The sequence below is a fragment of the Acinonyx jubatus genome, chromosome D4 (genome assembly GCF_027475565.1).
Source record: "Acinonyx jubatus isolate Ajub_Pintada_27869175 chromosome D4, VMU_Ajub_asm_v1.0, whole genome shotgun sequence".
Lineage (NCBI taxonomy): Eukaryota > Metazoa > Chordata > Mammalia > Carnivora > Felidae > Acinonyx > Acinonyx jubatus.
The window spans coordinates 18,331,192-18,348,705 of record NC_069391.1 but is presented as its reverse complement, the minus strand read 5'-3'; the positions used below and the strand labels follow the sequence as shown (position 1 = coordinate 18,348,705).

Here is a 17,514-nt window from a genome sequence, read left to right as displayed (position 1 = left end):
CAAGGTCACACAGCAAGTACATGGTAGAATCAGTCCTTGGAGTCAGCTTTCCAGACCAGGTCTAAATTTCTTAGCCCCACATTCAGCTTCCTCCCTGAATACTGTTGCTTACCATAACTTTTCCTAGTTGCTTGTATCTCAGTTTTTCAAACTCAGCATGGTTGATGTTTTGGAATGGATAATTGTTGGTTGCAGGATATTTAGCATTGTAGAATGTTTAGCCTTGACCCACTAGATGCAGTAGCGACCCCTACCCCCAGTTGTGATGATCAGAAATGTCTGCATAAGCATTACTAAATGCCCTGTGGGGGGCAAGATATCTGCTGTTTGAGAACCATTGTCTTACATGGATTTTTTTTTTTTTTATTAAAGAGAACGTGTTCCTAGAACACGTATCCCTACCTCCACACTTTTTCACATTTGGTTTTCTCCTTGACCTTTCAGTGTCCTTGGCCTCCTCCCCATCAGTCTGCTCTGTTCCAGACTCTTTAAGTTCCTCAGCATCTTTTACAGCCAGGGAGGAAATACTGGCCTGTCTGGGTTACTGATCTGCTTTGTTTTATCCTTTTTTGTGTGTAAAAAAAAAAAAAAAAAAGCCAAAATGGTTTTGTGACCATCTCCAAACTTTCCATTTAAAATCCCCTAAATATTCCATGGCAACATTGAGTTAAGAGCTCAATTCATTTCATGCATTTAGTGATGTTTATTGGGTCAACCATGTATCAGGTCCGAGGCTAAGCACTCAAGAGCACAAAGTCAAAGGAGTTACAAGACCTGCACCTCAAGAACTTATGTAGTAGGCTATCTGAGCAGAAGAGAAGCTTCACGATAACTCTGTACCCTCTCCCAGTTGAGTAGGTGGGGAAACCAACCCCCGGAAGGTAGATAATAATTGGTCAACATCATTCAGAGACCAAACCCAATGCTGAACTAGATCATCCTCCTCCTAGTGGAACAAAACTAAAATTCTGAAGTCCCAGGGATCTCTACCATTTATCATTCTAGAGCCTTAGTGAGGCCCTGTGGCCTCATCATAATTCATGATTTTATGGTATATATTAAGACAGTAGAAAATTAATATCTGAAAAGTCTGTCAGCCCTCTCTCTTCAAAAGGTTGTTTATACTCCATGCTTTCCTTTTTAAGTCTTCAGTAGGAACGACTCCAGATTGCCCCATGAGCACTGGATAGGGAGTCCTCAGACACAGACCTGGCTATTTCAGCAATGTGGCCCTATTGATAAGAATACGATGAAACCCTGAGCTAATGACCTCCCGAATCCCCACTCATGGACTCTCTTCCTCAAAACCACCAAAGATTCCCTGTTGTCTGTGGAACAGACTTCACATCTCTTGGCGTGCCATTCACAGCCCTTGGCACCATGGTCTCAGGCAGCCCTTGCAATTTCATCTCCCTCTGCCATGCTGTGCACCCTCAATTCCACCAAAAGCACAGGTCTTGGGGCGCCTGGGTGGCCCAGTCAGTTGAGCGTCAGACTCTTGATTTTGGCTCAGGTTATGATCTCACATTCATGAGTTTGAGTCCCGCATGGGGCAGAGCCTGCTTGGGATTTTCTCTTTTTCCCTCTCTTTCTGTCCCTCCCCTGCTCTTGCTCGCTCTCAAAATAAATAAATAAACTTAAAAAAAAAAAAAAGCCAAGGTCTTTCCCCATGTCCAGAGCCCTCTTCCAGTGACAGCACAACACCTAGCCTTGCCTCATGTTTCCCCTTCGGCTGGGAGGTCTTTGCCCAGCCTCCCCCACCCAGTCCCCTTTCCTTATGTGGGGCTGTCTCTGTGTCACTTATCCAGGAAAACTTCCCTGAGCCTTTTTTTCTCATCCGAATCGAGCACTCCTTCTGCTAAATTCTCTTTGCTTGCACCTCTACTAGAGGTGGATTATATATTATGCTTTATTATACTTTATACTTTATTTGTGGATAATTAAGAACTCCTTGTCCTCGCTCAGTCTGTTTTCTCCCAGCTGGGAAGCATAATTTAGAAGTTAGGAACAGGGACTCTTGAGTCTGATTACCTAGGCTCGAATCCCACCTGTGTGACTTGCCAGCCAGTTACTCAGGCTTGGGCAAGTTATCTGTGCTTCTCTGAGCCTCAGTTTCCTCATCTGTAAAATGGAGATAATAATACTGCCTCCCTGCTTGGATTGTTGTGTCGCCTGCCTGCACTAATCCACCCAGCTTCCCACAGCGCCTGGCAGACAGTGAGGGCTCGGGGAACATCAGGCATCACCACTCTCCCTGCACAGAAGAGTAATTCTGGATGGCACCAGCCGTGCACAGCAGAGTGGGAATCTGCCTGTCTGGCCGTGTCCCTTTCTTATCTCATTTTGCCATCGCTCTCCCTGAAAGGCTCACCCCTGGCTGTGTGGGCCAGGATGAGGTGATGGCAGGCTCACCCGAAAGAGGAGCTTTTGTTTCCAGAGCTCAGCCCACACTGTCTGGGGTGCGTTTTTACATAACTTGCCGTGGGTCTGCGTCAGTTACGAAATTTACATCACTTGGCTCACCCACGTGGGAACCTTCTCCATCCCTCTCAGCTCTTTGGGTTAAGCTAGAGGTGCTCAGTGACCCTCCCGGTGCTATTTTGTAGATGAGGATGTCAGGTCCAGACATGGAGCCAAGGCCAACTTATCTATTAGGCACAGCCAGTGTGGTACCCGAAGTGCAAGGTACTTTTAGGGGCCAATAAAAATGGCTTGATATCTTTTAAAATCAGAAGAAAATCATCTATATAATAACACGTATTATGTAATGATGGATCCAGCCTCTTGACTGTATATATCTTTATGCCAATGCAATCATAAAATATAATTATATATATTTATGGAGGAAGGGAAAAGTGCCCAGGGCCCAGGAAAGTCATGATGTGACCCTGAATGAAAAGGAATTTGCCCAAGATCAATAATAGTACATTAGTGGCAAAGCAGGGCAAAAGTTCACGGCTTATGACTCCCAACTTAGAAATCTTATCCCTGCAGTTTCCACAGACTCCCTAGAAGTTATTACACTACAGTCTTCTCTTTCCAGCAATGAGAAAAGTGGACCAGAGAGGGGGTGTGATTGGCCGCATCACACAGCTTAGTTATGCCAGCACACGGCTAACTTACACTTTCTTTACCGATTCCTTGTTGCATTTTGCATTTTACACATTGCATTGCATTCCCGTTCCTTTTTGCATTTTACACAACCACCAAACCTAGTGACCGTGGATGGAAGCCCCCATTATACAGATGGAGAAATTGAGGGCCAAGAAGTAGAAGAGGCTTACTCAGGTTGCAAAAATGCCACTCCTGCCTCCACATCAGGGCTCTTGTTCCAGTACTCTAAAGATGGCTTGAAACTTCAAAATCTCCTCAGACTGGGTTTCCTCACAAGCTGTGGGCATATTTCTTTCATTTGCTCATTTATTCACTCATTCAACAAATGTTTACTGAGTGCTTATACTCTAGGTATTCTATAGAAGGCTCTAGATGCAGAGTGGTGAACAAACGTAGTCTCTTACCCTCTCGGAGGCTCACTTGCCCCATTTGCACAAACAGAATCATACGTTTCTATTTTTCTCCCCTTATAGAGTTCTGGGAAAAGCAAATGAAATAATTAAGACTCTTTTTGTACACTTTAAAACTTCAGGAAAATTTAAGAATGCTTCCTGTATCGTTATAACCAACAGAGTGTATAATCAATATAAGGAAGCGCTAAAAAACATATGAAGAAATAAATATTCAACTAATGTTAAAATAATTGTTGCTTATATTTATTCACAGAAAGGATGAGACATTGGTTAAGCACTTGACTTTGGAGTCAGGGAGCTGGTTTCTAATCTTGTTTATGTTATTACAAGTCAACAGACCTTTGCTAAGTCAAGGAAACTGAGTCTCGGTTTCCTCATGCATAAAATGGGACCAAGAGACCTTATAGACTAGTTGTAATAATTCAACGAGATGGTGCCCATAAAATTCTTGTCCTGGTACATGGCACGTCATAAATGGTGGCTCTCTTTATTTCTCAGTAGGTTTGCGTGGCTCTGAGTGGCATTAGAACAAATCAGAGTAGTGATCTGAGGGATAACGTAAGGAGGCAGGTATGATAATAATAGGTATTGCTAACTGCATATTAGTAATTCCTGGTATATCCACATGGCATCAACAGAGGCACTAGCAGTAGGGAAGAGCTGGTCTCTTGTGAGAGGGTACAGGCTGTGTCTGGTCATGTTCTCCACCCCGAATGTCCAGGTAGGACCTGATACAGTAGATGTCTCGTGAAGATGTGTTGGATGAATTGGTGATTGGGTGAGTAGATACATTAGGCAGGGCTTGGGGATGTTAACTTGGGGAATAAAAGAGCCAGGGATAACACAATCAAGAGACTCAGACATCTTCCCGGCTGTCCTGGGATAGAGGGCACAGATCCCTGGAGATCAGGTCCTGGCCATCTGATCCACTGGATGGCAAAAAAAAAAAAAAAAGGGAGGTGATTTGGATTCACTGAAGGAGAACACCGAGAAATGCCCAAAGGGGCAGAAGCCTTCTTCACACGGCACGGGGTTCTCTAATTCTGAATTGTGTACAGTCACTTGTCAGGATGCTGCACGGGTGATTCAAGCAGGAAGTTAGGTGTGAAATGGATGATATAATTAACTTTGAAGGAGCCTCCAGCCCTGACTATGCACGATTCTATGAATGATGAAAGCTAAGAGCTTGAAGAATGTGGAGGGCAGGACGGAATGGTCCTTGAGAATTGTCTGGAATGTGGCATCATAGTCTCTGAGGTTTGGTGAGTGAGCGGGAAAAGCTTGTAGATCTTCATCAAAATGACCCAGAGTGCACTCTCTTCTCCAGGGTGGCTCCAGCATCAGGACCACTTAGTCTGTCGGGGTCTGGTTTGGGTAGGGCAACTTCTAAAGGCAAGCAGACCGAAAATGCATGAATCCCCCTCTCTCCCTTCTCCTCCTTCTCCTCCGCCTCTTTTATCTTCTCTGTCATTTTCTTCCTTTCCTCCGCCACTTTCTTTTTCTGAAAGTTTGTCTGCTCCAATTTCATGGACAATGTGTGAAATAGAGAGCAAGGAGCATGCCTTTCTATTTCAGAGAATAGTGTCAGAAGGGATAACGTTTAACAGCACAGAGGAAGGGAGAAAAACTGGTCACAGTTCTGAGGAAAAGGAACAGACATTTATTCCTTTCAATAAGAAGTGTAGCCTGTGTTATGTGCTATGCAAATGAGTGTTTGCATTCTCTCACTAAATCCTCAAAATGGCACTGTGCGTTAAATACTGTTCTTATCAGTTTACAGTTGAGAAAACTATCAGGTAGGTGAAGGGATTTTGCCCAAAGCTACATAGCTAACAAGTGGCACAGCTGGGATTCTGACAGATAAGACTTCATAGTACACGTGCTTAAGCCATGTACCATGCCAGTGCCCGTGTGCCAAGTTCTGGTATGTTCATGATCTCATTACTTCCCCCTACAACTGCCAGGGGTAGATAGTATCACCCCATTTTACACATGAGAAGACTGACACTAAAAGACGTACCCTGACTTTCCCAAGTCACATAGTTATCGAATGGTAGGGCCCGCGTTAAGTGTATATTTATTGCTCCGTAAAGTCCTGACCTTTTCATGTCCACACAGCCTGCGTACATATGAGCAAAGGAGGCAGACTGGAGAGTCAAGAACCAGAGGGAGACACAGGTGCACCACGAGCCCTCAAGAGCACTTTGCCATCCCAAGCATACCCTGGAGTCTGCATATTAATAAAACTTACGGGTTTCCGGAACCCTCAAGTATACTCTTGTGAACCTTGCCTTACATCTCGATAGCCTTAAATCGTTTACAAGGAAATATGCATACATTTGTCTCCTTTCTTTCTCAAAAGAGGTCTGTGAAGTATACAGGATAAGACTTTTTAATCCCTGGAGTATACATGGGCAAGCTGGGGCTCAGAGAACTGAACTCCTCCAAGGTCAGACAGCGAGTAAATAAGGTAAGCAGACTCATGGAGTGAGAGGGCTCTCAGGTAATGGTTTGCAGCAGGAAAAACAAATGCAGGTGGGGAGCAGACACAGATACTACCGTGGGCACTCTTCCTGCTGTCCCATGCCGTCTTGCAAAGGGAGATCTGGCCCCACGTGTTCCCTTGCATGGCCGATACATCGGGGCATCTGAGCTAGTCCTGACCCTGTGATTTCCTTCAGAGGGCTCCTCTTGGTACCTTTGCCTCTCTTACACCAGGAGACCTGGATGTCTAGAACTCAGTGTAGTTTGGGATAAGCCTCCAGCCAGGTGTGATTTATTTCAAGCCTCCTCCTTCCGCTGAGCCTACGATCAATCCTCTGAGTCAAGGGGAGCCCTGAGGAATGAGATGCTGAGGAGCACTCCCTCAGGTCCCCACCTCGGTGACGTCCCAGCTCTCCTCTGAATGCCTGGTGCTGCTGAGTCCTCCGGGGTCATTTTGGTGGTCTTCCCCCCCGACTGAACCAAGTGCAGGGACCATGGGTATACTTAACCCAAATCTGTCTGTTTTAATCACTCTCCTCTGGACAGATAAAAGCTTTCCATAGGATTGCTCTCTCAAGCATTCCTCTGTGGCTTTAATACCAGCCATTAAATCATGGAAGGGAAAACAAAACAAAACAAAACAAAAAGGGACCGGCTCCAACCTTTAGCGTTTAACTTTTTTAGCCTCCTGAAAAAAACCCAGATTTTTGACCCAAATTCCCCCTTTCATACCCACATCCTCTCACCTCTGCTTCTGTTCCTCTGGTAGAGGATGGTCCTGACATTGCCTTCTTTCCCTCGACTTCTTCCTCTGAGACTATACATCTCCCACAGTGGGAACCAAGGCAGGGATGTCTGATGGACCTGGGATTTCAGAGTCACAGGGAGTCTGAGACAGAAGGGGCCTCTGTGGCCATCTGATGTGACCCTCCTACCTCCTAGGGCAGGGTGTGAGGATGCCTAGAGAGGGGGTACTGCTTTCCCAGTGACCCACAGCAGAGCAATGGCAGACCTTGACCACAAGAACCTTGACTGTGGGCCAAGAGTTATTCCCACTGAAGGAAAGCATCTGGCTTTAGAGTTGGCCTAGTTGTGACTCCACCACTCTTTCGCTGGGATCCTTGAGGGGAGATCACATTGCTTCTCTCTACTTCAGTGTCCTTGTCTGTTAAAGGACTGTCAGGAAAGCCCACTACACGGGATCATGACAAGCAGCGAGTGGGATCTTTTTGCCTAGCGGAAGGCCTGCTACCTAGAGGCTTTCAGCAAAAGTTCCTCATCCTTCTCATTATTTGAAAATGCTGCTCTGTCACCAGCCAAAATGACCCAGGTAGAGTGTCCTTCTCCTTCCATGTCCACTCTACCAACGAGAGAAAAACAAATAAAGAAATTTTTTTTAACGTTTATTCATTTTAGAGAGACAAAGAGAGACAGAGCCTGAGCAGGGGAGGGGCAGAGAGAGAGGGAGACACAGAATCAGAAGCAGGCTCCAGGCTCCGAGCTGTCGGCACAGAGCCCGACTCCGGGTTCGAACCCACAAACTGTGAGATCATGACCTGAGCGGAAGTCAGATGCTTAACTGACTGAGCCACCCAGGTGCCCCTGAGAGAAAAAAAAATAATATAAAGTTGATATAATTGTCATCCTTTGCTAATTGTCCTCTGTAGATGGTGAGAAAGTCCAGCGTTATCTGAGCTAATTTTGTGTTGACTTAAATCATGCCTGGAAAACATCCTAGGGGGGAAAAACCCCATAACGACAGCACAGCATGGAGGCATAGCTGAGGTCTCAATCATCTGTGGGGGGAGCTGAACTTGCAATTAGGAGTCTTTAATTCCAGCTCCTCCTACCACTTAGTGCTGTGTGACCTTAGGCAGGTGACTTCACCTCTCTGAGTCTCAGGTTTCTCAGCGGTAAACAGCACTTGTTATACAAGGTGGCTGTAAGCATAAGACACTTTGGCACAGAAGCAACTCCCCACGTGCTCAACACGCACGATGACCTTCAATTACGTACACTCGAGCCGAAACATGGAAGCACCCCTTCCCCAAGAGGCACGTTCCCTGTGCGCCGTGACCATACCTCCAGTCTTTGTTTCCTCCTGATACACCTTGCTCTGATCGCCCTGGGAACGGATTACATTGAGGCAATGTATCCTAACCAGAGGAGGATTCTGCAATGGGCACGAGGCAGTGGGAGATGGGATAGATTGTAGAGAAATTTTAGCGGGAGAGCTTTGGAAACTTGTAGAATGATGGCGTTCTGGTCTGCCGGGGCTCTCATAACGAAGTTTCATGGACTGGGTGGCTTAAGCACCAGAAATTTATCTTCTCACAGTTCTGGAGGCTTGGTGTCTGAGCACAAAGTGTCTACAGCATTGGTTTCTTTCAAGTCCTCTCTCCTTGGCTTACAGGTGGCCATTGTTTCCCTGTGTCTTCTCATGGTCTTCCCTCTGTGTGTGTGTCTGTGTCCCAGTTTTCTCTTCCTACAAGGACCCCAGTCATACTGGATCAGGGCCCACCCTCAGGATCCTATTTTAGCTTGATCACCTCTGTAGACACCCAACCTCCGAATAAGGTCACATTGTGAGGTACTGGGAATTAGGATGCCAACATATGAATTTTGGGGGTACATGATTCAGCCAATAACTAACAGAAAGGAAGGTGGGAGGCAGCTGAGGATATGACTACAACCTTGAAAAAAAACAACAACACATTTTTGTATAGATCCTGGAGGCTGGAGGAGACCTGGGTCAGAAACCAACAGGTAGGGAAGCCTGCGGTAGAAATCCAGGTGCTGAAGACAAGGTCTGGAAGGCATTCTGGACATCTGAACAAGGCCCAGGCACATCTTGGGTCCCCATGAAGTGTGGTGAGCCAAGGAGAACAGATGATGCGTAGTAGTAAAGAACCATTGGTCCTCAGTCAGTTGTTTAGGCAGAAGAATGACTGGAAAGCAGCCTCTTGGCCTGCAGTTCAAGTCAACTTGCTTATGTTGGTGCTGTGGGACTTAGATCTTTTCGGAGGGGTCCATGCCTTCAAACAGCCCACTGGGCTCAGTGCAGTGACGTGATTAAGCACCTGGGCCTGGCAATTCTATAGGCCTGGATTTCAGGCTTTGGGAGAGCCTCTTCCCTCCCTGAGCCTGAGCCTCAGCTTCCTCTGGCAAGTGGGCCATGCTGAGAGTCTCATTGTGAAGGTTAAGTGAGAGAATTAATCTAGAACACACGGGACGTAGCAACTTCTAAATAAAGGAAGGGTCCTATGCTCTTGTAAAGAACACAGCAATAGGGAAATGTCCCTCCTGTTCCTTTGTTTTTAGTTTGCGATGGCAAACTCTACGGAGCACCTGTAAGACACCAGGGTCTGCACAGAATGTTGGGCACTTTGAAATGAACCAAACAGACCCACAGATGGGAAACACAGACACTGGATGAGTAATTTCAGAAGTGGTGAGTTTTCAGACAGGAAGGAATGTGATGGATATATGGGAGGAAGATTTGTCTGTTCCTGGAGTGGAATGGAATGGTCAGACAGAGCTGCCCTGGGACAGTGCCATTAAAGTGATCCTGAGGGGGTGACCCCCAGGTACAGAGGACTCCTGGTACAGCCCTGGCCAAGATTTTGGGAGACTTCTGCCTTTGGTCTAGCCTCTTTTACATATGCTCTTTGTCTCCAGGGTGAGGCTCAGTGGGTAGGTGAGAAGAAAAAGAGACAGTAAAAATAAGTAGGCAGGAAACTTCTGGGGGTGGGGGTGGGGGGTTAGAAGCCCATTTCAAAGCAAGCCTAGCTGCAGGAAGATAAGAGCACATTGGAGAGGCCAGCTGACCAGGGTTTGAGGGACCGGTGATTACTATGAGGCTCAGGGCAAGCCTCTCCCAGGTCTGGGGCTGGACTTCTCCACATCTGTAAGAGTGCCCTAGACACCTACCTCATGGGCTCTGCACGCTTTCAGTGTCTGCTTCTATGCGTTTATAGCCTTGAGGCAGGCTTATGCTAATTAGATGTAGATTGTGTGCAGGATTGCCCTGTAGCCTTCATCTTGTCACATGGGGATGTGTCCCCTGGGATCAACTTCCAGCAGCACACAGATGGGGCCACTTCAGAAACCCCTCTCCCCGTTTCCTTCACTATGTCTCTATCTTCCTGGACAGCTGTGGGGAGGGACAAGGTGAAGGTGGGGAAGGTGCTCGCGTGTCCTTCGTAGAACACTGTTCTGTGTCCCTCTGTGGAGATACACAGAGGACAGGGAACCTAAGTATGCAAGGACTGGGATTGACACGAGGCATCGGATTCAGATCAACACCTATTTTTGAGCTCCTTCTGCTTACAAGGAACCATTCTAGCAGTGAACAAAAGAGCTCTTAAATTGTAGGTGGGGATCATTTAATCCAAACTTCTCCTTTTTCAGAGAAGGGAAATGAGGCCCGGCAGCATAAGAGGGGGGGATGGTGTGACTTGTCATCTGGCAAGCTGAGCCCGGATCTCTGGTTCCAGATCCCTGGTTCTGGGCTGGTGAGACAGCGGTGTCTCCCTTCCAGCCCCCTGAAATGTGGCTACTGTTGATTAAATTATTTTCATACAGAAATAAGTCCCCATCACTATTTTACTCCCCCCATCCCCCACCTTGTTGAAGTTCGGTGATTTCCTTTTGCCACTTATACTCCAGGTAAATATTTCCTTCTGAACTTCTGAAGCCACTGCTTCAAGGTTCTCAGGTCCCTCAATGTGTTTCCTCTGGGTTCCACTGAAAAGCCTCTCTTTGCCTTTCCTCTCAGCCTCCTGGGGCCAAGCCTCCTCTTAGTCTCCCTGCTCCATGTCCCAGAGTCTGGCCTTTCTCGCTGCTTCTCTCTTCTCTCTCAACTGCACACAGAGGTGGCTTGAGCCTGAGTCCCAAGCCCAAGGAAGGTTCTGAACGGAGGGCACCCTACAGATGTGTAAACATTTTACCTTGCTAACCCAGCTAGCTGCCTTCCAAAGGCAACAGGAAAACCAGGGACTGAGAGCCCCTGGCATAATAAAAAACCTGCAGAGAGAAAGAGAGAAAGAGAGAAAGAGAGAGGGAAAAGGGATCCTGTTTCAGATGTTAATTTTCTCATTAGAAGAATTTCCTGTTGAAGGGGGAGGGGTTAGCCAGGGGAGCAAGAGAAGGTGAGCTCAGTGGTGGGACCAGGGACACCAGAGTGGTGGCTCCGGGGAACATGGCTCTCACTGATCCCTGTAGCAAGCGGCAACCCATAGATTGGGTAACTCACTCCAAATCTGGAGTCAGAGCTTCAGTTTTGGAGAGGTCAGTGCAGATTTTCACATTCAGCAGCATGACAGCAGTTCAGGAGATGAGATGTCTGATTTCTAAGTCGGGTTTGTCAGTGGGTTTGAGGAGGACTTGGACGTTTTCGAGGCTTCATTCTATCAGCTCTTGATACATCAGCCAAGATGCCTTCGGGGTGCCTTCTCTCTTTGGCCCTTCTGTATTTTATTTCTAGTCATCTCCCACATGTCATCATTGACATCGGTCCTAGACCCTCCAGCGTCTTCAAGCTGAACTCACACTGGGACAGCTACTGTGTGCCAAGGACGGGGCCTCCACCGTGTCTGTTAAGTAGGACAGCATGCTTAAAGAGGGATATCGGCAAGAGGATTACGATCTGTAGAAGGGAAGTGATTTTCCCCAGATGTATGGCTAGGAATTGCTTTCATCAGAATTACTTACTCTGAATCCAAAGATCCTGGGTTTTCTATGGTACTAAGAACACACACTTTCTTCTGATTCTCCCTGTCCATTAGCCATGGAGACATAAATCAGTGCCTTTGATTCTGCTTGTCCTTTTTCCTTCTCCCAGTCTTTCAGGAATCCTTCTTGTGCTCCATCATGAGACACTTACTGAGTGCCTGCTGTAGGCAAGGCATGGTGCAGGGTGCTAGGCACGATATACAGATGGTCCAGCCAGAGTCCTCACTCTCCAGAAGCATCCAGTCTAGGGGGACTCCAGAACCAGAGGACAAGTGTCTAGTTGCCTAAAAGCAAAATGAGTTCAGAGGAGAGAATGGGCATTCCTTACAGGGCTATCATGGAGAGCTTCTAGGAGGAGGTGGTTTCTGTTTTAGCCATTCAGAAACCTGGAAACACAGAAGAGCAGACTTGGGCCAGGTGTGTGAGGGGGACTCCATTCAGTCCCCTCCTTTACCAGGTAGAGAACCAAGACCCAGAGGAGGTATTATTCAGTGCTTCACCCAAGGTTGCCCAGCCAATGAGAGCAGGTTGACTTTGTGAGGAGACCCCCAGCCATTGCCTGAAGGACTGTTGGACAGGAGTAGGCGGAGGGGTATAGGCAGACTTAGATGCCAGGCCCAAACTGCCATCCACATCAGCTGCTAACAGATCGACATGAGTTCTGAGGCCCCAGTGCTCACAAAGGAGTAAAGACTGTGTGGGCCTCCTCTGTTGATTTTACTGGAAGCTCTCCATGATCGTTTGATGCATGCTGATGGCAGATGCACCCTCAAAGTTATGGTGACCGCAGAAACTCACCAGCTCAAAGTAGGGACCGTCCTTCTAAATGGGCATCTTTTATTCATTCTCGTCTCCCTCTCTTTCTCCTCCCACCTGGCCTCGTACATCATCCCACACTTCAAATGCATTCTTAATTAGAAAGTCCTCTTCCTCATCCAACAGCCTGTCTGTGCCAAGGACACTGGGTATATTCCAGAAGGGCTGGGGAATAGGGGTTGGTGAGTATAAAGATACTTTTTGATCCAGAGAGAATCGGCTAAGTGACTTCCTGGGGTTCCCAGAGTAAAGCTAGAGGCGTCAGCCTTGGGACTTTCCCAAACACCCAGCTTGTGGTACCCCCAGGAGGTTGGTGTGTCCCAGATCCCTGGTGGCATTGATGGGGGAGAGAGAGGTGCCTGTAGAGTTAGCGCACAGGGTAGTGAATCCCAGGGTCTGGGATCCTCTTACTAGTCAGTTGACCTTAAATCCATCCATTTCCATATCTGCCTCTGTTAACATCACTACTTTAAAAGTGTTACGTGGATGAAATGAATTAACACACGTGTAGACCTTAGTACAATGCTTGACCTGCTGTAGAGGCTTGGAAGATTTTACTTAATGAAGGAGTCCCCAACATCTTTTTATGTTAAGAGAGTGCTTTTCATTTCATTCTTTTATAAATATTAGCATTAGTGTCAGAGAAAAGCAAGCTGAAATGGGTCTCAGGAAATTTGTCAGTGACTCTGTAACCTGACAAATGTCTTTCATTTTCTGGGTCTGAAGTCCCTCACCTGTCGAGTGAAGAAGTTGGAATTGTGATCTTTAAAAACCTTTCTAGCTCAGGAGCGCCTGGGTGGCTCAGTTGGTTAGGCGTCCGACTCTGGGTTTCGGCTCAGGTCATGATCTCGAGGTTCATGAGTTTGAGCCCTGCATCAGGGTCTGTGCTGACGGTGCAGAGACTGGTTGGGATTCTGTCCCTCCCTCTCGCTCTGCACCTCCCATTTGCTCTCTCTCCTGGTCAAAATAGACAAATAGACTTTAAAAAAAATGTTTTTTAAAGCTTTCTTGCTCAGATATTAAGCATGCCTGCCTTTGGGGATGAGTTTCAGGGCTAACCAGGATTCCTATTAGGAGCTAAAAGCGTTAGCTTTGCAGCCCTTGACCCTTGATTCTCTGTGCCAACTTTCCTGATGGCTCACCACTGCTGGCCTTTTGATGACTGCTAATCGTTAACGTGCACTCAAAGTTACGGAGACTGTAGTAGGGGCCATCCTTCTAAATGAGCAACTTCTGTGCATTATCACCACCGCTGACCCTCCTCTCGCCTCCTGTATCATCCCACACTGAAAATGCCATCTTAATCACAAAGTTCCCTTACCCATACAACAGTCTTGCAAAATCGAAGGTGTTCAGATTTCCATTATTATGATTGTTGGTATTTTGTTTAGCTCAACTCGCCATTCTACAACAGAAACCTTTCTTGTAAGTTCCGTACTCAAAACCAATACAAGTGAAACTGTTTGGGCTACAGGTTGTGGTGAGCAACCCCCAAAGCCAGCTCACCTGTCCTCTCCGTCCCTCCGGCCCTCAGTGTGCCCGAAGGGTGGTCCCAGAGCCTCCATTAGTAGCTGCTGGCTCTCCCAGAGCACAGTTTGAAAACCGCTGGTCTAGGCCATCCTGATATAAGTTTTATCAGGGAGAAATAACTCACCACCACCCCCTTCCATCCTTTATTTATTCATCTTTCTCTCTTCGGGCCACATAGGGCTATATGACAAATGTTCATATACCTCGCGTGACCGAGGATGGGTCGTGGGAATTCACACCGTCAGTGACCAAGGCAACAGAGACCCACGCTACTTTTTCTCCCTGAAGACAGACCGGGCCCGGCAGGGGACCACCATCCATGCGTACCGCAGCTACCTCCCAGGCCAGTGGGTACACCTAGCTGCCACCTACGATGGGCGGCTGATGAAGCTCTACGTGAATGGCGCCCAGGTGGCAACCTCCGGGGAGCAGGTGGGCGGCATATTCAGCCCGTTGACCCAGAAGTGTAAAGTGCTCATGCTGGGAGGCAGCGCTCTGAATCACAACTATCGGGGCTATATCGAGCGCTTCAGTCTGTGGAAGGTGGCCAGGACTCAGCGGGAGATACTGTCGGATATGGAAACCCGTGGCCTCCACACGCCTCTACCTCAGCTCCTCCTCCAGGAGAACTGGGACAATGTGAAGCGCGCCTGGTCCCCCATGAAGGACGGCAGCATCCCCCAAGTGGAACACAGCGGTGCCCACGGCTTCCTGCTGGACACGAGTCTGGAGCCTCCGTTGTGCGGGCAGACGTTGTGTGACCACACAGAGGTCATCGCCAGCTACAACCAGCTCCCGCGATTCCGCCGGCCCAAGGTGGTGCGCTACCGCGTGGTCAACCTCTACGACGACAGCCGCGAGAACCCCACAGTGAGCCGCCAGCAGATTGACTTCCAGCACCGGCAGCTGGCCGAGGCCTTCAAGCATTACAACATCTCCTGGGAGCTGGAGGTGCTGGAGGTGAGCAACTCCTCCCTGCGCCACCGCCTCGTGCTGGCCAACTGTGACATCAGCAAGATCGGGGATGAGAACTGCGACCCCGAGTGCAACCACACGCTGACCGGCCACGACGGCGGGGACTGCCGCCACCTACGCCACCCCGCCTTCGTGAAGAAGCAGCACAACAGGGTGTGTGACATGGACTGCAACTATGAACGGTTCAACTTTGACGGCGGAGAGTGTTGTGACCCCGAGATCACCGACGTCACCAAGACTTGCTTCGACCCCGACTCTCCGCACAGGTAAGGCCTGCGGGGCAGGCGATGCCCGGCTGCCACCTGACTCGTCCCCTATTGTGTAGGCGAGGCACCTGAGGCCCCTAGGGGGTGTGGAATTTTCCAGTTCACACAGCGGTTTCATGACCGAGGCCAGCCCCTCACTCAGTTCTCATGGGAGTGCTACGCAAGGATGGCCCGTCACGATGGTATTCGCTGAGCCCCCACCACGGGCTAAGAAGGAAGGCTCAACCTGGTCTTCTCAAAGGGCACAGAGTCTAAACTGGGTGATGTGGGGCCGAGTACCAGTAGCTGCCATCATGTACGTGGCACCGTGGGGTGCAGCGCGTTAGCCACGTGCAGTTGCCAGCCACACGCGACTGTTGACGGGGAAATTAGCCGAGACTAAATAAAGTTAAAATCTGTCCTGAGTCCCGTTAGCCACCTTTCAAGTACTCAGCAGCCTCGTGGGCTGGTAGCTACCGTGCTGGACAGACCAGTATGGAACACCCTTCCCAGCAGAACATTCATCCTGTCACACCGAGCTGGCAAAGCGGGGATCAGCTTGGTTGGACGGCCCAGGTTCAGGTCTTGGCGATACTGTTTCCTCACTTTGTGGCCCCTTAGACGCTACATCTTCCTCTGTGAAGTGGGAATAAGAACAGCACCTGCTTTGTCCGGCTGCTCTGAGGGTTGAGAGGGGGCTCTCACGGTGTCTCTCCCATTAGCTCTCGGTAAGCGTATTTGTCATGACTTGTGTAACGGAAGATGGTGTGTGCTGTGCTTAGGGAGTGCCAAGCGAGATCAAAGAGGAAAAAAAAACTGACTTTCAGCTTGAATATCTCTGGGAGAGCTTAGGTACAGTTTGGACAACCGAGGTTGGGTTGGGGGAGAAAGGAGGGCACGGGGCAGACGGACTTCATCTCTTGCTGAGAAGAGGGTGGGAACAGGAAGCTTGCGTCTGAGGCCTCACTCAGCGTCCGCTTGCACTAGCACTCCTGGCCAGGAACCCCAAAGAAAAGCCCGATGGGGAACCCATGGGTGATCTGTATTCAGTAGGGGACCCGGAGGAACTAGTTCCAAGCCAGAGAGACTGTCACCCTCCACTTTCCTGATTGCCCAGATCCACGCTGAACTTTTCCATTCTGTCCAGCACACAGGACCCTGGACTTGCTGAGAGCTCGAGCACATTTGCCGACCTCTGCAGGCTTTCTGCTGACTCTTCTCTTTAGGTCTCTCTCAAAAGAGCGAGGGCCTCCCGTGCACAGACAAAATACCTACGTGCAAAGGAATGACGATACTGGCAGGAGAATGTCGTGCCTGGCAGCAGGCCAGAAAGCACGTCAGCTCAGCCTGCTGGCACCAGGCAGGCCCTCGACTCTCACCTCGGTCCACAGACATGAGCGGCCCAGGTGGGAAGAAGCCTTGATGTGTGGCCGGTTCCTTCCTGGTCACGATGTGTTCTCATCTCTGCTCTCATTTGAGCTTTGACAGAATTTGACAAAGAAGGCAAGACAGGGGTTAGTATTTGCATTTGACTGATCGGGAGAGAGAGGACGTTAATGGGTGAAATGACTCGGCCAAGGTCATGGGTCAGGAGAGTCATTCAGCTAAGGCACAAATGCAAGTCTCTGAGATTAAGGCAGTGTGTGCCCTACTGAGCTGGATGCCCAGGCAGAGCGGGCATGGAGGAGGGTGAAGGGCCACGAGTAGCTGGAAGTTATTCACCCAATTTTTCTTTCTCTCTTTCTTTGTTTCTTTCTGTCTTTCTGTCTTTCATTCATTCAAACCCTGTTTCTTCAGCAGGTGCCAGGAAGGTGGGTACTCTTAGCCCTGTTTTGCTGAAGGAAACCCAGGATTCAGAATGACATAGGGGTTTAGCCAAGGTTACTCAGCAAATAAATGGAGAGCTTAGATTCCAATCCAGATCTAATGACTCTAACGCTCCCACTGAAGGAGGGTATTTTTAAGCCTAAGGAACAGTAAGAGGCAGAGTTGAAGGGCAGAGGTGACAGACAGGGTAGCTTCACTAAAGCCTTGGGAAAAAACTGCTGAGTTGATTGGGTCAGGACCGAGGGCAGCTGGCCTTTGTGGCGGGTGAGCTGTCCTGGTACGGAGGGGCCGCGGGGCCCCAGGTCCCAGATACTTCACAATCAGCAGACAGAGCTGGCAGCCTCCAATGGCCTCCTCTTTTCTAAGTCACGGGACTG

General features: G+C 48.7%; 1 protein-coding gene across 1 annotated transcript in view; it reads left to right on the top strand.

The window, feature by feature from the left end:
• The window catches only part of PAPPA (pappalysin 1), a 243,408-nt gene that overhangs the window by 18,642 nt on the left and 207,252 nt on the right, over window positions 1-17,514 (top strand). The window contains exon 2 of the mRNA XM_053204718.1: window positions 14,269-15,331. Coding sequence (XP_053060693.1) covers window positions 14,269-15,331 — 1,063 coding nt within the window. The remainder of the gene's footprint in view (window positions 1-14,268; window positions 15,332-17,514) is intronic.